We start from the raw sequence: 23,089 nt of genomic DNA, 5'->3' as shown, positions 1-23,089 counted from the left end.
CTCCTGTATGGACATGTACCAGAGCACGGTGCACGGTGAACCGATAGGCTCTCAGCATGTCATCGTCTTCATCGTGTTCAATTCAGTCTGAATCTCCTTGTCCATATGTACACGCCTGGGTACATCTACCCTTTCATTTTTACAGCGGCGCAGATACAGGTATTTTCTTTTCAGAAAGAAATAGTCTAAGTTGGGTGTGACTCTTGCCCTTCAGTCTCTTGACTTCAACTACAGTACTTGTCGGAACGATCGTCGGTTGTGTCCACGTTACACTTGCCCCCGTCCTGCCCCGTGGGGCGAGGGAGGTAGAGACTGAACGCTGAGGGGAGGAAGCTCCCTCGACTCTGCTGGATGGCTGTGCGGAGTTGGGCGAAAGCTGTGTTAGTGGTTGTTGAGGGGATGGGCCATGTGACTGAAGGCACCATGAGAGGCTGGGATGGTTTGGGCGGGAAAAGTGCTGACGTCTGCGCTGCCTCTCTGTCGCGACGTTCACGTGCACGCCGGTTCTGGAACCAGATCTTCACCTGTGACAAAAAAAAGAACTTGTTTTAGAACAAATTCAGACACAACACTCGTTACATGATCTAAATACACAGTGATCTGGGCACAGGGACTAACAAGCTTATTGGTGGACATTATAAGTTGTTCACTGGTCACGAGGGGGGCATGGGTTGATGTACCCTCGATGTTTGTTTATGTTCCCTGAGCCCGACATAAACAAACATCGAGGGTACATCAACACATGCGCCCCGAGGGACCAGTGAACAACGTATTTATCTTACCGAACGCCTTAATGTTAATTTTGAATTGTTTGAAGCACGGGTACAAATCTTTTTGTAGCCATCGCTATATTTTGCTGACAAGAAGAACAGATTTAGAGTTATCTCCCTTCCATCGATTTGCATGCGCAAAACATCGGTAATTTCCGTACATCATACGTGATTCAATGTTATTCGAGATAAAGAATTACTACCACGAAGTAGAGAATGAGTTGCCATTCACAGCGGGGTACATTGAAAATAATAGAAGAGCGCTCAGCCAATCAGAAAGCGACATTTATGTGTGAGGTAAGATAAATGTCTTTACGTCCTTGAGTCCATCAAAATCATATTTGAATAGATCTAAATAAGACACTGAGACTTACTGGTGCATAGTGCTTACACACGGAATTCTTCTGGAGATACGAGTAGGAAATGCTGTGCAGAGTTGCAACCATTAACGGTGCCAGAAGCTATTCGCCCGGACTATGTTTCCAGATTTGTCAGAACTTTCCATACCGTACTAGTGTAGTTCATAAATGTGGCGAATGGCTCAGGCCTCTCACCCAAGTGACGCCGGAGAAGCCTTGAAATAAACCGTTAAACCAAACTCACTTAAAATTCAATATGAGTTAGCGAGATTTTAAGGAGCTCTTTAAATGTTTACATCATAATCATGAGAGTAAATGTGGCCTTATCTCCCATATATCAAAGGAGGTAACAGCTCTAACCCACACCTACCTACCAACTCTCACCAGTAACAGAACGTCGGTCGTGGATACAACATGTAGCTAAGTAACAGAATACCGATATCGTGTGCTTATGAGAGGCATACCACAGATAAAATTATGTAATTTTAATATTTATATATTCAGCATTACTGGTATCATATTAACGTCTGAAATATTAATTAATTCAAAATTCCATATTCACGATATTATTTACCAACGAAGACACCCACGGGCTATTTTAAACTTTTTAATCTAATCAAGATAAAAGCCAATAACATAACCCACAGTGTTTTATTCCTGGCATTCTAACCCTAAAAAGAACAAACGGATATGTGCCTATAACCAAGCTTAATTATCTCTCTATATCGTTCCAGAATACCTCATTTCAGAACATAATTCCCTTTACCATGATATAATGTCAATGAAATATGTTAGGTAAATACGATAGCTTATATTAGATCTCAAGATTTCATTAAATTGTCAAAATATGTAACCTGAGCAGGGAGGTGATATCTGAAAGTTTCACTATAATAGACTTAGCTTTATAACAAGTATGAAATTTGCCCGCGGCAATCCCGTATGCCGGATATACGTCAATATGAGTGTCCATGCCTGTATATGAACAATTTCAGATATTACTTAAATATGAGTGATGACTGTTTCGTTACTGATATCTATCGAGCGTATTCCAAGTTCACGTTGCTTGTCGCGTCTAACGGTAATATGTGTCATTTCATATAGTCTTGGACCAATCATAAATGTAAATCCTCACCAACCCATCGGATCAAATACGATCTGTTCATATCTAAACAATAATGTTTTAGTACTCAATAATCACTGGTAAATAACATTTAAATGTATTTTTTTTAATTACATGAATACTTTTTACGAGATTGCCTGATGGAATATAAGAATACTTTGCTGTCCTATTTATTATAATCTGAAACATGAAGTAAATTGGCAGATTGGTACGTAGTCAGTCTAACATTTCATGTATTTGAAAAACGTTGCTCCTGTTTCATTGACAATATTATCAAAACTGAATGTAATGTGGTAAATAAACTGATATTAGACAATTCAACTCGAATAGCTACGGGGATTTTTATAACTGTTTTTGAAGAAATTGTAACATTTAATCAAGTATTTTCAGAATAGTATGTCTAGTACTTCAGGTTTGTGTGCTGGCGATTAGGTGTCTGACTCTGAGAGTGTGGGTTCGAATCCCGGATGGGTCTCAACTTAACGAAAGTACAAGAATTTGTATTTTACTGAGAAAGTGTAAATCCCAAATATAGCATACTGAGTATGCTATATTTAGTCTGGTATATCCTGTACTGTAGGTTTGGCGTATTTGTGGTATTTCTGGTAGTCCGGGTGTTGGCATAACGGCGATGTTCTCCAAACCCTATATTGTATCTTGTTAGTAGCCTGATTTGTTACGGGTGTGGACAAGGTGTTGAAGCTTTTGTGTAATGAATATCACAGAGAGCTGTTTCAAACGGCATCTCAGTAGCGTTGGGCATACGTTGTCCTCAGCAAGTACACTGATGCATTACCTGTTTCTGAACAGTATATGATTGAATCCGCATGGCAAAGGATAAAAACACAATGGTTCTACACCTGCGACTCGTGAAACAATGGTGTAAGCGGCGTCGATATCAACTGTGCGCAAAATTAGTTTCCTAAACAAATCTGTCCAAATGATAGGTGTAGCAGAAGCTGGTGTTTAAATGTTACACTGGCTTCAAAAGCCGGGATTTGTTTTGAGGCGATTCTACCTGAGATTAGAAAGTCGTTAATGGCTCGACTGGTTCAGCCTTTAATATGCACGGCACAGATGGGACTGTAGCAACAACGCACGCGAGTTGCTGGACAGGTAAGGTTACCCGCGCGATTCGCCCGGAGATAATGACGAGATGCGAAAGTATCGGTCTGCTACAAGACAATATTAGATACTTGATTCTTGCCGTACAGAGCTAATTACGATTTGCCCTCACTGCGGGTTCCGACCAGAGAAACTGTTCTCATTGTGGGGTGGGGGTGAGAAAAACAAAGGATGAACTGAGCCGTGGGTGGGGGCGGTTATGGAAGTGAGCCGTAGGGTGGGGACGATTGTTGAAGTGAGTTGAGGGGTGGGGACCGTCGGAGGTTGAGTCCTAACTAAAGTCAAACACCGACACAAAGCATGAAACAATGGGAATCCTCCAAGGGTAGCAGGTATGGTGGTGCGGGTTAGAAACATGTTATTAGATCAAGTAAAAGATTTCTACCCTCTGTTTCAGCGACCTTTGAATACTGCTAAGCTAACCCACAGAATTAACCGTGTATCTGTCTACATGTACGTACAGAAAAAAAACTCTTATACACTCGGATTTGACAAACATTTACAAACGTTATCATAAGGTTATCAAAATGTCAACAAACAAGCACAAGGCCAAAACACAAGTATGATGCCCGTATGTAACATAGAGCAGAGACTTCACCATGGTATATTGTTCGACATAGGAAAGTTGTAGTCATCCTTCTTATACAGTCTTGTGTGTCGGGTTTTCGTCACTTGTTTATGATCCCAGTATGAAACCGATAAGGCCGTTTCATTGGTTTACTTCTAATTCTGATGAGTACATCTTTGGAAATAAATTGCGATTGTTGAACCATAACAGATCACAGATATACCTGAAGATTATTTAACATCCTTAGCCAAATCCCCTTGTTCAGATCTTGCAAGCCGAGCGAGCAGAAACTCCTAATTGTATCAACAAAGAAACTGATCAGACAAATTAGCGAGGACAATTTCTCCTTGGAGAAGTCTGATCGTGTCTTATCTAAATGTCTCATCCACATATTTACAAAACAAACAATAACAATAAATGCATCAACAAACCCACAAGTAACGACCGATTTGCCATGCTTACAAAATATTGTTAATATGACTAAATTGTTCAAACGTGTATCCTATGTTTGTCGTAAGAGGGATATGATTATTGTAGTTTAAATCGTGGTAATTTGGATCTGATGGTTTATGTACTACCCATCAAAAGTTTAGACTCGCTAGTGTAAATGTAGCCACTTACTTAAGTCATCTGTTCTATACTAGATATTGCAAACTATTCCGTACTGTTTAAAGGTACTGTGTTACACAAGAACTGATCTATTATACAACAAATTCGACACGTTGAAAAGATTATTCTCATGAGTTCAATGTATGATGAAACTCAGTGAAAATTGGCGAATGTTTCACAAATCTTTACACCAAAACGCAGCTGTTCACATGCACGATATCTGCACATACTTTTTAGCAATATGATGAAAGATCCTAGTGCAATTCATCTGCATAAAGTTTGCAATTGGTTCCCCCAAGTTAGTGGAGAAATTAATCTTTGACGTAACCATACATACACATAGTGAGTGCTTTAAGTGAGACTAAACTTTTGATGGGTAGTATAAATAACCTCCTTAAATCGTCACCTTACACACACAACACAACCTCACTGGTTGAACTTCTAAGAATACGCCTGTGATAAAGTCTTATTGTCCAACCCAGATATTGTATTTTTATCGGCCAAAACCTGCACATTTATTTTAGATAGAAGAAGGGGTATTTTATACAACGATATGTAAATCATGTTATGTATTTTATAGCACATAATGTTCTTAAATTCTTTGTGTGTCTCTCGTAACCCTAAATGGGGAAGGGGGGCTCGGCAAAGTATTTATGTATCTTATTGTGTTTTTATGTTGTATTGTACAGGTGAAACCAAAATTAACTATCTATCTGTCTGTCTGTCTGTCTGTCTGTCTACAAAACAGACACGGGATGTTTCTCGGGCACATTGTATTTAGATTGGTGACGGAGGGATTGGAGGACAACTTTTAAGTTTTTAAATATATTTTCCTTTGACCTTATCATAGTTAGATATACGCATCAAGTCCTCCATGTTGGATTGGCAATCCTATCGAAAGCGTGTATGCATCAGAGCGTAGACTGAAAATTACTCTGTGTCAAACATATCTGGATATTGGTAAAAATCGTGCCATTAATATCCTATGTATTTCCAATTGTTTTAATGGAAAAAAACATTATAAAACATTGATAACTAAAATAACTTCTTGAAAAATATGTTAAGTATTTTGGTTTAATGATATATCATAGGGAAGCGGTCGCACGTGTGTTGATGAAACAGTAGCAGAAGTCAGCTCTGTCATCAATCAGAAAGATTATATTTGTCAGCACCGATCACCAACCAGTCATTACACGCCGATAAATGTCAACTATCCACCCGGGGCATGTCTCTTTAGTTTCCACAACCAGAAGACGACAAGCTGGCTTGACCGACACGCCTACCGGACAGCAAGCTATACTTTTCTGCCTACGCCCCTCTCGTCGTCAGGGTGGACGCCGCCCGTTTAAACTCCCAACAGCGTCTTTCCCAAGTGCTCTAAACACTGACGCATGTCCAGGATGTTGCATGCTATCAACGATAAGCCCCTGGCATAAATTCATGTGTTTATATCGCGACATCGACTGTTAAAGAAACAGATGTTCCCACGACACACAGGGTTTTGAAAAATTTAATTTAAGACGAAAATATATTACATACACGTAACTCGTCAGGTAAAAGTCTTGTATTTTCTAGTTTGGTTATATTTATACTTGAGGAAAAGTGTCTGCTATGTATTAATAAAGCATTTCTATAACAAATAGAAACATCCACCTAAAACATAGTTGTAGCTGGAATTCTACAGTAACATGTAGTAGTCTACTATTATAAAAAGCTGGACAAAAGAACGCATACACCAGTGTTTGATGGTGGCGAAGATCAAAGCAATAAAAAAAATGGTGATTTGATGGTGATCTGTTTAACACGAGTGTCATAGTTTTTTTAGGGTTTTTTCAAGTTTGTTGTGTTCGGTTACCGTTTTCACTCAAAAACGTTTTCATAACGTTTGTAATTGTTTAGACAAGTCCAGTTTTCAAGTGCGTACTCTTTTTGCCCGGTGGTGAAGTTTTAAAATATCATATATTCCTGAGTCCGTCGAATACGCTCACGATTTATTAAAGATTATTGCCCTCAGTATACAGCAGACTGGCTGCCTATGGTGACGACTTCTTTCGCACAACGTTGACAAACCCTTAAGCGGAATGTCTTGCAAGAGAATTACATATAACCTTTCAGCGATTCAGAGAGTAGACAATTAGTTTGTGACGAATGCTTATGAAGAGTAAGCCTTACAAGTCAAGTTAATATAGCACAGACTAGCTCCGTAGAGTTAATTCGCCATATTGCTTTGATTTCTTTTCTTCTAATCTTTCATGGCAGCTATATGCCTTTATAGTAGTCGGATCGTATTTCCTGTAATCAGTGCACTAAATGAATTCTCAAATCATGTATATTGTCATATTACTGTGCTCTTCAGCTGACAGTAACGACGGCAAGAAATACAGACAATAGCAGACAAACGGAGAAGCAATATTGTCAACTAGATTAAACATTAATACCGAAGTGAAAAACAGTTACGTTTGACAGCTCATCAATTTGTCGAAAATTTATTATTTTGGAAATGTCAACTCTTTATTCCGAGATACCTCGGAGGTAAAATATTATTATATGTATAAACTAATCTGTGGCATCATAATAGACGGCTTCATGATAGTCGCAGAGCCCCCAGAAATATGACGTATCAGATTTCGTTAAAAAGTTCCAAACTTTCTCAAAAAGCTGTTTACATAGCATTTAATTCATGTACATTGTATCTGACAATAGACGAGGTTTGTGTTTATATTACGCATCTTTTAAGGAACGTGATCATAAGGTGTACTTTAAACTTGTGAGAGAGTGCAGTTGTGTAAGTTTATAATTTAGAAAACAAAAACAAAACATTCATATGCCTTAAAGAATGAATTAACTTTTGTGTTTTGTACACCTTTAACCATTACATATGAGAGACGTGTGGTTAGTCTTAAGCGGAACACCAAATTCATTCTTAAAAACTTGTGGTTAATTAATACCGAGCAATTAAAAGTTGCCAAAAAGTCGTCTGCTTCACTCTCTCCCGCCAACGAAACCACAGAGAGGCAACCACAGAGGAGTTGACGGAGCATGTACGGAGAAACACAAAGTTACCTCCCTACCCCAAACCCAACCTACCCCAAAGCCTCCCTACCCCAAACCAACCCAACCCCAAACCAACCCTACCCCAAACCCACCATACCCCAAACCCACCCCAACACACAGAGGAGGTCGATCATGTATGGTAGTTACGATCGTCGAGGTAATATGATCGTTTCGTGGAACGGAGCCTGGGTTTAGCCTTATGTTGAACAATTGGACTCTTGTGGTGCCACGCCGAGGAAATGACATGTCGTTTCCAGCTAGGCGAGTAAGTGTTGTCTCTCGAACTAACAGGGAACGCGGCAGTTTTGTATTTCCCAGTGTAGAGTAGCACCCCCGTGCCAGGATCTTGTGAAGATCAGCCCTGATTCTCATCCTTGGTTTCACCAAGATGGTGCATCTTTACTCAGAGTTTCCCCTTTCCGTGATCAAACTAACAGGCTGTATCACCTAAATATTCGTTATTGCAATGAGTGCGGCGTTTCGGTGTAGGTACTAACGCCGTTATCAAGCAAGTGACTTAATTGCCACGTCTCCATGTGGTTGGCGGATAACTTCTTTGAGAGGCATTTTAGAAGTTGTATAGGTATAGTACTTGCTTGATAACGGTGTTAGTGCATACACCGAAACGTCGCACTCAATACAATAAAGAAGTTGACTATCCATAGAACTTGGTCCTTCCCCTATACAACTTCTAAAATGCCTCTCAAAGAAGTCACCTAAATATTATTGAGTGTCAACCCCAAACTCACGCGCGCACTCCAATTGGTCGACTCAGAAGATATCATTTATGCAAAAAAAGAGCCCACATCCCGATCTTTATTTATAATAGACGTTATTTCCATTTGAAAATTGCTCACGCAATGTATACCACTGAACAATGTCTATTGACCTTGCTGGTATAGATGACCTGACCTAAGCAACACCACGATACAAAGGTGTAAATATGTGAAGAAGAGTTCCATTATTGTAAGAAATGGTTGGGACAAAATTGATTCTTACCCGGTTGTCTGATAGGTTGAGCGCTGTCGACAGTTCGGCAACATCCATGCTACTGAGGTAGTGAGTTCGGCGAAACTTCTCCTCTAAAACTGCCACCTGATGTTGAGTGAAAGGAACACGTGGGTTGCGGCCGAGCTTCCTCCTTTTCACCCCATCCTTCTTCTTCAGTCCTACAATTGGAAAGATATTTAAATTTATTTATGTTCAAGGAAAAAGGTTTGTCAAAACGTTAGAAATGGATTCACATTAGTTTCTCTGTGCCACCATGTGGGATATTTAGTGAGTCTTGTCCTAAGCCGCCTTTACCAAAATTCAAACAATACTTGAACACCAGACATGGGCTTCACCAATGTACCTATGTGGGGAATCGCATCAGGGCCTTAGTCGTAAAGTAAAAATGTTTCAACCACTGACCTTCCCCAATCGCCCATTACAATTAAAATTAATAATTTAAACATATCCTAGTTCAAACACATTTCACAGACGTCTACATTAAAAAACTGTAAAGTTACAATGATGACACCAGGTGTTTGTGGAAGTCTTCGTCCATGATGGTTTAAGACCCTATCATATCCCTGGTTTCTCACGGACACCAGACCTCTGATAACATTGTCACCAGTTACGTCCTCAAGCCAAATATACCATAATGTAATGACGCATTCTCTAATCAACTTCTGTCACTTGTCCCAGGGATGATTAGGAAAGGGAACTATTTCTCCGACTTTGATGTAGCTATTTTCATTACCAGTGTTCCTGAAATAGTATTTCCGCCAGTCCAGATTATGACGCCATCACTGCCTTTGTGACAAAGGGTAAATTCAAAATAGGGAATTGCACCGGGCACCGGTTTTAACACTGACGCCTCAAATTGTGTAAGATCCTCTGAATTGAAAACTGAAGTTTTGCTGATGTTTTGGATGTTGTACCCCTGACCAAACGTTTTTACTTTAGTTTTAGGACGTTGATCTCATCCTTATTGTCACACACGTCTTGTCGACAGCATTGTAACACTTTGTATTTATAGAACTAAATATGAAACAACCCTTACAGTCTGTAACTGGAGCCCATGGGGTGCTTAAATGTTCTGTCACATATTCCAGATGGGAATGGAGAAGTGCAGCAAGAAATATGGGCTTAGCTCCGTCAGCTTCTTTGAAGACAGAGATGTGTACATATTTATGGTCAACACTATTGGTGACAAATGCCACCTGGAACAACCAGTGAGGTGTTTCTTACCGTGGACATCGGTGTACGGAGTTGCAGGTAGAGTAAGGGAAATTGGGGCCACGGGATAGCTTGAGGACCACCACATTGTTGGGACTATGGGACACGGGATAGCGTGAGGACCACCACCTTGTTGGGACTAGGGGACACGGGATAACGTGAGGACCACTACATTGTTGGGACTAGGGGACACGGTATAGCGTGAGGACCACCACATTGTTGGGACTAGGGGACACGATATAGCATGAGGACCACCACATTGTTGGGACTAGGGGACACGGTATAGCATGAGGACCACCACCTTGTTGGGACTAGGGGACACGGTATAGCATGAGGACCACCACCTTGTTGGGACTAGGGGACACGGGATAGCTTGAGGACCACCACATTGTTGGGACTAGGGGACACGGTATAGCATGAGGACCACCACCTTGTTGGGACTTAGCGTGAGGGGACTAGGGGACACGGTATAGCATGAGGACCACCACCTTGTTGGGACTAGGGGACACGGTATAGCATGAGGACCACCACATTGTTGGGACTAGGGGACACGGGATAGCATGAGGACCACCTGTTTGTTGGGACTAGGGGACACGGGATAGCGTGAGGACCACCACATTGTTGGGACTAGGGGACACGGGATAGCGTGAGGACCACCATCTTGTTGGGACTAGGGGACACGGGATAGCGTGAGGACCACCACATTGTTGGGACTAGGGGACACGGGATAGCGTGAGGACCACCACATTGTTGGGACTAGGGGACACGGGATAGCGTGAGGACCACCACATTGTTGGGACTAGGGGACACGGTATAGCATGAGGACCACCACCTTGTTGGGACTAGGGGACACGGGATAGCGTGAGGACCACCACATTGTTGGGACTAGGGGACACGGTATAGCATGAGGACCACCACCTTGTTGGGACTAGGGGACACGGGATAGCGTGAGGACCACCACATTGTGGGGACTAGGGGACACGGTATAGCATGAGGACCACCACATTGTTGGGACTAGGGGACACGGGATAGCATGAGGACCACCACCTTGTTTGGACTAGGGGACTAGGGGACACCACCACCCTTGGGGATAGGGGACACGTGAGGACCACCACCACATTGTTGGGACTAGGGGACACGGTATAGCGTGAGGACCACCACTAGGGGACACGGGATTGTTGGGGACTAGGGGACACGGGATAGCGTGAGGATACCACCACATTGTTGGGACTAGGGGACACGGTATAGCATGAGGACCACCACAGTTGGGACTAGGGGACACGGGATAGCATGAGGACCACCACATTGTTGGGACTAGGGGACACGGGATAGCATGAGGACCACCACATTGTTGGGACTAGGGGACACGGGATAGCGTGAGGACCACCACATTGTTGGGACTAGGGGACACGGGATAGCATGAGGACCACCACATTGTTGGGACTAGGGGACACGGGATAGCGTGAGGACCACCACCTTGTTGGGACTAGGGGACACGGTATAGCATGAGGACCACTACATTGTGGGGACTAGGGGACACGGGATAGCATGAGGACCACTACATTGTGGGGACTAGGGGACACGGGATAGCGTGAGGACCACTACATTGTGGGGACTAGGGGACACGGGATAGCGTGAGGACCACTACATTGTGGGGACTAGGGGACACGGGATAGCGTGAGGACCACCACATTGTTGGGACTAGGGGACACGGTATAGCATGAGGACCACTACATTGTGGGGACTAGGGGACACGGTATAGCATGAGGACCACCACATTGTTGGGACTAGGGGACACGGTATAGCATGAGGACCACTACATTGTGGGGACTAGGGGACACGGGATAGCGTGAGGACCACCACATTGTTGGGACTAGGGGACTATAGGGAGACCACTACATTGTGGGGACTAGGGGACACGGTATAGATAGCGTGAGGACCACTACATTGTTGGGACTAGGGGACACGGTATAGCGTGAGGACCACTACATTGTGGGGACTAGGGACACAGGGACACTACATTGTATAGGGGGACAGGGATGACCACCACATTGTTGGGACTAGCGGACACGGTATAGCGTGAGGACCACTACATTGTTGGGACTAGGGGACACGGGATAGCGTGAGGACCACTACATTGTTGGGACTAGGGGACACGGTATAGCGTGAGGACTACTACATTGTGGGGACTAGGGGACACGGTATAACGCGTGGACCATCACAGTATATTGTTTCGGTAAATGTATGTGCTATAGTACGCCCAGACTTTGTTGTAACGTGACACTGGTGACGCATGGCCTTAAACTACACGGCTTTACTGTAGGAATGGAAAGAAAATGTCAAACTGGATATCCTCTATCGTGGTAATGACAGGTACCATCATTTGTAAGTCTTATTAGCTCATTCATCATATACAGAAGCCATTAACGGAGTATACGATAGGAGGACAATTGACGCTGAACGTCCGCTTGTGACATCTTTTCTCTGATATGTTCATCACATTTCATATAGGTAATAGGTAAGTCGAGGCTATTATCAATCTAACTATTTCAACAGCTCAAATACCTTCTCACAGCCAACTGAGAAAAACAAGTTAGAGGTTGTTAAAATTACCAGACATACTAGTCCCCTCTATTCCGGGTCCAAAATTCCTCACGCTATCCCGTGTCCCTAGTCCCAACAATGTAGTGGTCGTCACGCTATCCCTGACCCCTTGTCCCCACAATGTAGTAGTCCTCACGCTATCCCTGACCCCTAGTCCCCACAAAGTAGTAGTCCTCACGCTATCCCTGACCCCTAGTCCCCACAATGTAGTAGTCCTCACGCTATCCCTGACCCCTAGTCCCCACAATGTAGTAGTCCTCACGCTATCCCTGACCCCTAGTCCCCACAATGTAGTAGTCCTCACGCTATCCCGTGTCCCTAGTCCCCACAATGTAGTGGTCCTCACGTGACATAGGTGATATACGTGACATAGGTAACTACATATTAGATGTTTGCGACATAGGTAACTACATGTACCATAAAGGTAACAGCTGATTATAATATGCGTGATCCATCTAACTATCTATGCGATATCACACAGTATGGTGTACCGACACAGGATCGATGTTAAACACGAGCTACTGGTTGATTAAATATCGTTAAAAATATTAAATTATATATCTCAATAGCTCCTAATATGAAATAGATATTACATAATTCTATTTGTGTTGTGAGTGAGTGAGTGCGTGAGTATGGTTTAACGCCGCTTTTAGCAATATTCCAGCAATATCACGGCGGGGGACACCAGAAATGGGCTTCACACATTGTACCCATGTAGAGAATCGAACCCAGGTCTTCGGCGTGACGAGCGAACGCTTTAACCACTAGGCCACCCCACCGCCCCTATTAGTGCTATGAAGAATTCTATTGGACGTTGTCATTGATTGCTGCTGTTATCATAATAAAACACCCGCTTGCCCATAGGAAATCACTCGATTCCTCACCACTGAGAGTGCAATACTCAGGCAAGCATTCGGGGATTTTTTAAACGAATTATGCTTACATTGTTGTTACCCTAAAAATATAACATAAAACGCAGAACTCACTTTAATCAGTCTTGACACATATTAGCCTTAACTTTCAATCAGCTAACCCTATATGACCCAAACTTGCCATTGAAAAAAGGTATAATCATCTATAAAGGTTTTTAGAAGATATTGCTAATTTCTTGATTTATGGACAAAAATGGCTCTAATCATATGTACTGTGTACGTGTACCTCAGAGACATTTAACACTGTTTATTAGGTTACTGTGAACATCATACACATGTCCTATTTCAAATCTTAATGGCACATTTGACACAGCACATTACAATTACTGGCCGGGATCGTTATGTTTACACTGAGTAAATATACTGACGTTCTTATAAAATAAAAAAACTATTTACATTGTTCTGATACTACAAACACGATAACATTTTAAAGTGATTGTATGGATTAACGCACATGACAGCATTTTATGACAATTGTTCATTTGGAAATAGGTATTTCTGGAGTGTGACCGTGTTTGATGTATAAGAAATACATCATAGCATAAAACGTTACAAGAAAAGAAAATGTCGACGTGAAGAATGGTTTTTATTAATAGCCTTGGCAAATGGTTTGTTTGATGCCTCTCACCTTTAATCTGGATTCCAGTTTCAGTAATCACTGAAATAATATCCAAGAATACACTAACATAATTTAATTATAAGATTACTTACTTCTACAAGAGGCTTCTTCGTGGACATTTACTTTAATGTCATAGGTCGCGCTTTATTTCGCGTCAACATGACGATCCCACATACGCCTGAGCTAACAGAGGCTAATACGATCACAAGCATCGCTGAACAATATTAAGCTCCACTTGCCTGATAGCAATTTTATTCTGCCCCTTTAACTTTTCATTACTTTAAGCCATTGGTATGATATTCCATAACGTCCTTTCGAGTTGTTGGAACCTACACCTGATCGCAAGGACGTTATGATGTAAGGGAGAATTGGAGATGTGCTTTTGAAATGCCGATGACTAGTCTGGTGTGATTGGTGAAAATGAAGCTAAGATGGCAATCGTTTAACCTACCGTTAAGACAAACGGCCTCTGCTGCTGTTTCCCTGTTTTAAAAATTAGACGAAACAGGTTGATACCGCTGCCATCACTCGTTGAAATAAGTCGCCAATAAAATATAGTAGCAATAAACAACCCTGTCCCATTCTAATTAATCGTTTCCTATGGAAAATGACCAAATACAATCAAATCAGAAGCTAATGAAATCATTTTCAAAGAGAAAGCGAATTGAAATAGAAAACCTGAACTGATTAAGCTTCCTCGTTTTCCCAACAACTGGATGCACACATTCCAGTCTACGTGGAGACAGAGCGCTGTACTGCGACCTACTGTACCGCTATACTCTCAGGGATAACGGCAGAAAAATCTAATTAATGGAGATATTTAGATGTCAATAAATCTATTTCAAACAGTAGTCAATTTCATTAAGGTAATGAACGACGTAGAACCAATGTTCCGTAGATAATTACATCTCTTCATAGATATTTGGTCTTTTTTACTTGTTTATTTTGAAATGTCTTTGCGAAATGAGAATTCAGGTAATATTAGATGTAGAAACAAAATTGAATTCAACCGAGGACAGAAAACTTAACAAATGAGCATGATAAGAGAGTTCATGGCGTCGTTTCTTATAAGATATTGCTTTTATTATGCTTGTAATGATTCTAATGTATCACGTTCTTTAAGAGAGCAAAACTACATGATGTCTTTAAAATATTGCTTTGCGATTCACAGATGTATAAGTTTAAATAGTTTGTACTTTTATGATGTTTCCATCAATTACAATGATGTAATTCAACTCGGCGTGAAGTTCATTTGATGTAACCCAAAACGTTTTTATAACATTAAAGTAGAAACGGGTTCATTTCAAAAATTTCACTCTATATAATATGCCTACATTTGGTGTAGCATTTATTTGTATCATATTCCATGATTGATAATAATAAAACAAGTGGCTTCACTAAGGACATGTATGCGATCCACCCGATGAGGGCAGGCGGCAAGTGGTCCCCTTGTCACAGCCCAACACAGGAACTAGGGATCACGGCAAGATGGTATCAGCTGAGATCAGTCTCCAGGTCCATGCCTGGGGTGTTTACAGGATCAGCGTTCTATCTTGTATCCTCTCATCACCTCTCTAAATTAATTGACGGAAACGCGCCACTATTTCATTACCAGGTCAAAGTAGCAGTTATCAACACGTGTGTATAGCTATGTATTAGTGAAGAGCTCATCACACGTCTTTCGAGCAAACACCTGTCATTAAACCTAACACAGCCGCGGAATTAAAGAGAGTTTGATGTGAAATGTCGCCTACGGACTGGGTGGAGTCGACCCTTGTTATGGGGGAATGCACCAAAGTGTGTGTATGAGGGTGGGGGTGGGAGTTGGGGGTGATGGGTTGAGAGACGGAGGCAAAAATTCTTGCCCTTGCTTTTGTCGCATCCGACTGTTTAATGGATATTATGTTAGAAAGGTCTTGTTTTTCACATTTACATGTCTTTACAAATTTAAGTGCGTTTATGTCTCCATGCTGAATTGTTCAATCTGAAAAGCTGTGTCACTGTAACCTTTGGAATAAGTATCTCTCAAAATATATCGATTCCAGTATTTCTGTCTGCCTGAATACTATTGCCCTTTTCCAATAACCCTAACGTTGTGTGTGACATACGTTCTAGCAGATTATCTGACACGTCTAGAATTAAAAGTAAACACAATACTTTAATGATTTGAACACGAAGACATACAGGCCATTACCTCATATCTCTCTCAAGCAATGGGCACATTTTAATATATCTACATCAGGGGTTTAACATGGCTCCAATATCCGACTGAATGTAAACTCAGTGTTAACGTTTATAAATTAAAAAGGTGCACGTTTCAAACCTTATATGTTGTTGCCAGAGCTTTCAGTAGCATTGGGTTGGCATCGAAGGGATACAGACTCTAACACTAGGCTTGGCAAAATGAGAAAACCTATTGGATTACAAACTAAGGCTCTTTGTTAAATGGCATGTGTGGTCTTCAGTTTGAACATCACACAGAAAGTGATTAAAATAGCAGCAAGACCTGCTGAAAAAAGTTCAGATATCTGATTCCATCTAATGACTAAACGTGCCAATATGTAAGCGCCTTGTGTAATTTTTGTACAGTACAATACTCTTTATTTGTATCGCCATGTGGAAACACGTTTGTGAGAGGCTTTTTTCAATTTACGCTCATTCTTCAATTTCAAACGGTGAGTTTCAATATTCCTTTAATATCAAGGCGGGCACCCACAATTGGAGCCTGAACATTTCTTGATCGGTTCGCTTCGACAGCGTCTGCAGTCAGATTCGCGTGTATAGGACTCCTTGGCCCTGAATTGATGATGAGCCTAGCCAGCCTGACAGTGCAAGATTACCGGAACACTTTTGCTGCATTTGTATATTTAAATTTGTAAATAAAAATACTCTAATGGATACCCAGCCTTGGAACAAAAACACAGTATCTTAGACAAGGGATCTTGAGGACATAGCTTGGTTCCATTTATTGCCGTTTTCGCCATGCTAGTGGTTCTAATTCCATCCATGGTAGAATCGCCATATGTAGAGAGTGTTAAGGGATTTTTTAAAATATATCCACTGAATGAATGTTATCATTGAATTATCTATCCCTTTGGACACTTATATCACTGACAAGGTTCAGGAAAAACATGGCAAATATGCAGACGTCGCTTGCTAAATAAAATTCTTCGTCTATCCATTGTTCTTGGTGCCTTAGGTTCGGCACACACACACACACACACACACACACACACACACACACACACACACACACACACACACACACACACACACACACACACACACACACACACACACACACACACACACACACAAACAAACAAACAAACACACACACACGCACAAACAAACAAACACACACACAAACACACACACACAAACACACACACACATATCTGAATTGAAAGACTACCCGGACTGGTTGCCAGGATGACAGCGCCGAGTAATGCCGAAAGGTAGAGTGTTGGGGGGTCTTCAAATTCTCCGAACTGCTTCGACTTGGCAGCGCTTCTTTGGAGAGATACCATTGCTGTTTGGGTCGCGTGAGGTAACGATACTCCTAACAAGCCTGACTGGGCCAGGATCACCCGAAACAATCTTGCAATTATCTATATTTAAATTATAATTAAATGTGTGTTACAAGAAGAAGAAGAATAAGACAGTGGGCGCGCATACTCAAATGTTATTTTAAATGGTAACGTACGACTAACAACGGATATGCGGCGCTAACACATAAAACCGATATCAAATGAACGTTTCAACATGATTAATGAACGCATTTGAATGTGTGTAATATGGAAACCAATTGATATACATGACATTAACAAGTAATAAAGTTGAAACATTTTGAAACTAAACCTTTCAGGAATTGTACACCTAAAGCTTTAAATCATTTTGTCACTTCGCAAGACATAGGTCAGGCATATTTATCTGTGGTTCAAGACAGTTTAATATTTCTCTCATGTGACCATGGAATAAGTTTTGGCGACAAGCGTACAAGCGAAAGCGTACCATAACGAACCCGTGTATGATTGAAAATCTTAATCACTTAATTTGTTTGTGTCTGTAACGAAAAACGATCAAACAAAATAGAGACACATACAAGGGCTCCCACGACTTTCTGTGCAACTATAATGAAAAGAAATATTTTCTAAAGTACCAGTTTTGTTAACGTTAACAGAAGACGAAAAATCGTCGGCGTTCGTTCAGAAATATATGATAAAAAAGCGCTAACTACACAAGAGGTTTTTCATATCGATTTGAAATCGTAAATTCTAAAAAAAAATAAACAAGATCTTCAAGCATTATGTGAACTGCACCGAATTAATACTCAAGATAACGTGAAAATGATTAAATGTAAATATGCACTTTATCTCAATCGTATATATATCAAAACCTAGTGTTAATATTTTCAAACATGTCCCCTGTCTTGAAGGAAAGAAGGAAATGGTACCATAAAGACTCACTAACATCCCGATTTATTTGTTCAGTTTAATGCCACATTACATATAGATTAGTGTGGACACTACACATAATGATCAATGAATTTTTATGAACGTTAAGATTTTTTTTTTATTGATAAAAAACTTATTTTTCAAATACTCCACAATTAAGAATTGTGTGTTTTATTATTATGATTAAAATCTGTCTAACGGGTATAATATTAATAAAGCCTAACAAAACTTACTTTTTAATTTCCATTTAATCTTTGAAGCCAATATCAGTATTTACAATGGACAACTGTATGAAATGAACAAAGCACTATAATCAGGACTTGCCTCTAGCCATAGTAATACTTTCTCATTATCTGTTGTTTCTACTCGTAAAACTGTTTTTCCTCGGTGTCTAATCGTCGAAGACGATATAATTTCATTAACTCGTGATTGTACTAGTCACAATCTAAATTACCATTTTTGTCCTACAATCAAATCCAAATGGATGATACTAAAATGAAACAGATTACCATAAACCGATCACCATAACTTGAAATGTTCATATTTTGATATAAATCTCATTAACCAAAGAAAGTTAAGCATCTATAAATCATATGAGAACCATTTAATGGATTGTATGGAAGAGAAAACAATCTATTTGTTTTCTGAAACAGAGAATTATAACGGAATAATTATGTAGATCTTTCCACGGGTATAGTTGTATATTCGTGGCGAGTGTTAAAGACATTAAAGTACCGTTAGTTTAATATCAGCGATAGAACACGACGTCAAAGCAGACATATCCACATAAAGTGGACGTCTAATTCATTCCCAATATAAAACGTAAATATAAAAGATAAATATAAATTCACCCAACATTTCATAAATTCAAATAAAACAAACAAATACTTTTTTTTAAATAGTTTAAATTAATGATAAGGGAAATTGGAATCAGTTAAATTCGATTTTTAAACCAGATTTCTTTTCTCTGCTGTAAATGTTGATGTGTTTTTTCTGCCCAAAATCAAATGTACTACTTGTACTTAGACATGGATTACTGTTGAAGAAACTGAATGTATTAATTACTCCAGTCACCATCTTTCACCCCTCCCGTATCCGTCATTGAGAGGGGGGCAGCATCTGCTGACACCTACATACCTAACAGGTAATTAGAATCAAACCTATTATGTATGTGATTAATTTACATATGTAATAACAGAGAACGGACGTGGTTCGTCGCGTGGGTTCCTGTAAAGTCATTGATTTCTTCAACGAGGACATTGTGTGAGGGTCTAATAGTGACGGGGTTTGTCAGTATGTCGCACATTCCTGTGAGAATAGAGGATTATATAAACTACCCAGTGTTGAGTGCGTCACCATACTTGATTAAACTATGACACTGTATCGTGATTATTCAATCTACATCTCTGTAATCAGTTTTCGTTGTGTCTCATTATGTTTTAATCAGTATCTGGGGAACGCTGTTTAAATTCATTGCTATATGTATTATATGTTCAAATTCCAATGGTTCAAATGTTTTGCCTTTTTATTTTTTTTCCATTAGTTACATATTTGTTGGTTTTTTTATCGTTGAATGTCGATTGGCAATAACGTATTTCAAATGCCACATACAAAAGGTCGCCGAATTTGTCAGTATGAAGCATATGAACAAAATTCATTTATAAAGATTTGTAAAATGTGATTTTTCTTTAAAAGTAATAAGTTCTCAGTAATGTAGGAAGATTTTCTTGAATTCTAAATACAAGGGGGAAGTCCTTTCCACAATAATAAATTTTAAAAATATAAATAAAGAAAATAAAGAAGTATCCACTATAATTAGAGTCCTGACATATCAAAAGCATTCATTATTAGGATAGGACAGGCTGACCCTTTTCGGGAACACCTGGTGTCATCACTGATTTTGAGTGATCCATTTATATGTAAAACCACTGTTTTGCCTCTTACTCCTAACGGAATCTGTTTCGGCAGGTAGCTGATTATTCTTGGGCGTTGATGTTTCATATTATATGAAATCACTATCAAATAGCGACAAAACTAGGTGTTCGCGTAAAGCTTAGCGTGAGAAGGACTATCCTAAGAAATAGTGATTATACATGAATTAAAAGACGGCAACCGAGCGCGACACACCAACACAAGGTGGTATAAAATAAGGAAACGTTCGAGGAACATGCACCGCCTCTTCATCATCGGATGCTGGATGCTTACTGATGTCAGTTTTTGTCTATTAAACCAATTTAATGGCATTTGTCGCAATCGCAAAGAGAATTGACTGACTGGCTTCTAGGAATATTTTTGCCACTTATTGGACACGTATTAAACCATATTGGTTCAGGACAGTGTGATATTCCTACATCTGTGACAAGACTTGTGAGAGGGTCTAAAGATGATAACTTGAAAAACCTGATTATAATTCACTGAGAAATGGTTAATAGTCTTACTTGGCAATTTTGGTGGCTTGTAGCGGGTACACTGAAGCCAGGGAAATCTTGGATACTCTTCATCCAGAACTCCTTGGTTGTCGTCTGCTTCGTCTTCGTCACCACACATAGGTTGTTGTGGAACATCACCATTGGCACTGTCCCCCTTGTCGGACTCCGATCTCAGACCCAGAATATTGTCTATGGAGAACTTTATGGTGGCGGAGGACGTGTTTGCCACGGGGATGGCTTCCTCCTCGGCTTCTTGCTTCACCTCCATGCTGCAGGCTTCTGATGGGGATGATGATGTTGTCAGTGTCGTTGGTGTCGTTGATGTGGATGGTGTCGACGAAGGGGGAAATGTGGGTTGTCTACCGTATGAGAACTGGGGGACGTTGAGCGGCGCTGGGAAGAAAAGGTGCGAGTTGTCTGGGTGCTGGTAGTTGTAAGTGTTTGCCAGAAAAGACGACAACATGGTGACTGCTTGCTTCTCCTTCCACAATGATGGCTGTTGACAAGTTAGGTCTGATACAAACCTTTTCGATCCTCCGTACAGATTCGCAGGCTTAAAAGTCAAATACTTCACTTGTAATTACTTTAATGAACAGACAGGTCACTAGTCAATTACCAAATGCTAGCTGCCAATAGCACTGAAATCGTTATAAGCGCGTATTAGATAGGTGTTAATATCAACGATTCTCATTGGTTCATTAGTCTCAGAGCGTGCGTCTGCGCAGTCGCATTGGTATAATAAGTCAAGTTGACAGGTAGCTGCCCCATCTCACTCTAGTCCTTCCGTCTATCTCTTAAAAGGGGCGGAGCTAAGACGGAACACCACGGAACTGCCTTGTCTTAGATGTTTACATGCGGTTTCCGCTAACATATGGTGTATCTCTATTGTACTATTAGCGCGATAATTTCCACGATGTTTCTTCTGTGTTGAGATGGAGATTTTGCCCTGAGTCTGGACCGCGAGCGTGTAATTACTAGGTCAGTAACGGGGTAATCCATTTCCGAGGGAACCCGAGCCCGGGGGAGGGGCTAGCATATGCCGCCAGCAGCAATATGTCCGTGGGTCGAGGACATAACCGCTACCTGCAACAAATCTCACTCTAATGAAATACATAAATCATGGAACTGATCTCGCCGATATTTGGCAAAATGAAACAATTTTATGATTATTGAAAACAGAGAAGTGTGCGCGGTATGAATTACTACGGATTACAGACTATGTTTTTAATACGTTTAAGTGGACAAAACAGGTAGGACGATATTAAAAATCTGTTTCAGAAAATACCGAACTCTCCTTTCATTTTTGCTTTCAGTAAATGAGAAAAACATCATATTAGATAGTTTGTTCAATATTTCTATATGTTCATAAATGCGTTTCTAGTTTTCTACACACTCCTGTAATTTTTACCTTCTTATTATGTTTTTAAAGAATAGAATTCAACACTCATGCTTGAAAAAACAAAAACGTGTTTGTGTGTGTCAAATATAACTTTAAAGGCAATTATTAAGAAAATGTTTTTCAAATGCAATTAAATGCACAGAATGTCCCGTTGCCATGTGTCCACGACATCATGGAGGATAGGTATTACGTTTTGACATTACCGACAGTAGGAATGAAATATAACATTCATTTTCAAATGAATACCTCTTTACGTGTCTGAGATTTTCGGGATCAGTTTAGTTTGTTTGATGTGTCTGATAGGTGTTTATGTTTCTTCCTTTTTTTAAATTAACGACACCTCTGAAAAGATAACAAACGAAATTCGTAAGAAATATTAAAGTCTGTAAGATCGAAGAGTAATAATCTAGGCTGATTAGAGACGGTTGCTGTAAAGATGTTTCATGTGCAATGATAAAGCAACTTAGTAATCACTGTATCCATTGTCTTATCATGTATCAACGTTTACTTAATGACTATATGATCCATTGTCATATCATGTATCAACTTAATGACTATATGATCCATTGAGTGATAAAGCATTACTTACTCTCCGGTGGACCCGTAATCACATCATATATTCAAATTTGAATAATTTTAATAGGACAATGTTTGTAAATAGGACAATGTTTGATCATCTAGAAAGATTTTAGATATCGTCTACTTAAGGAGAGTATTTGATGACAAAGAAGTTTGCCTTTGACTTCTGAGTCTGACGCCCGTCCAAAACTTTATAACAACTTTCTGCAACATCGGCTGGAAAGAAAGCGTGTAAAATTATG

The 23,089-nt window shown here is 40.3% G+C and overlaps 1 protein-coding gene across 1 annotated transcript; it reads right to left on the bottom strand.

Moving 5' to 3' along the window:
* Positions 1-224: 224 nt before the first annotated feature.
* LOC124267228 (homeobox expressed in ES cells 1-like) lies at positions 225-21,332 on the bottom strand. The gene is made up of 3 exons (XM_046702144.1): positions 20,879-21,332; positions 8,605-8,774; positions 225-524 (listed from the first exon to the last, which is right to left on the bottom strand). Exons 1-3 carry the CDS (start codon positions 21,330-21,332, stop codon positions 225-227), a joined length of 924 nt encoding a protein of 307 aa, XP_046558100.1.
* Positions 21,333-23,089: the final 1,757 nt, after the last annotated feature.

This window comes from Haliotis rubra, unplaced genomic scaffold (assembly GCF_003918875.1).
Source record: "Haliotis rubra isolate DU_JTF1 unplaced genomic scaffold, ASM391887v1 Scf13, whole genome shotgun sequence".
In the NCBI taxonomy this organism is placed as follows: Eukaryota; Metazoa; Mollusca; class Gastropoda; order Lepetellida; family Haliotidae; genus Haliotis; species Haliotis rubra.
The sequence above is the reverse complement of the archived record's forward strand: the minus strand, read 5'-3'. Positions and strand labels throughout refer to the sequence as shown.

Coding starts and splice junctions, on each gene's coding strand:
- LOC124267228 (XM_046702144.1), bottom strand. CDS start 21,332: ATGTTGTCGTCTTTTCTGGCAAACACTTACAACTACCAGCACCCAGAC. Junction 8,775..20,878: donor CAAGCCACCAAAATTGCCAA/GTAAGACTATTA, acceptor TTCCAATTGTAG/GACTGAAGAAGAAGGATGGG. Junction 525..8,604: donor TCAACCTATCAGACAACCGG/GTAAGAATCAAT, acceptor TTTTTGTCACAG/GTGAAGATCTGGTTCCAGAA.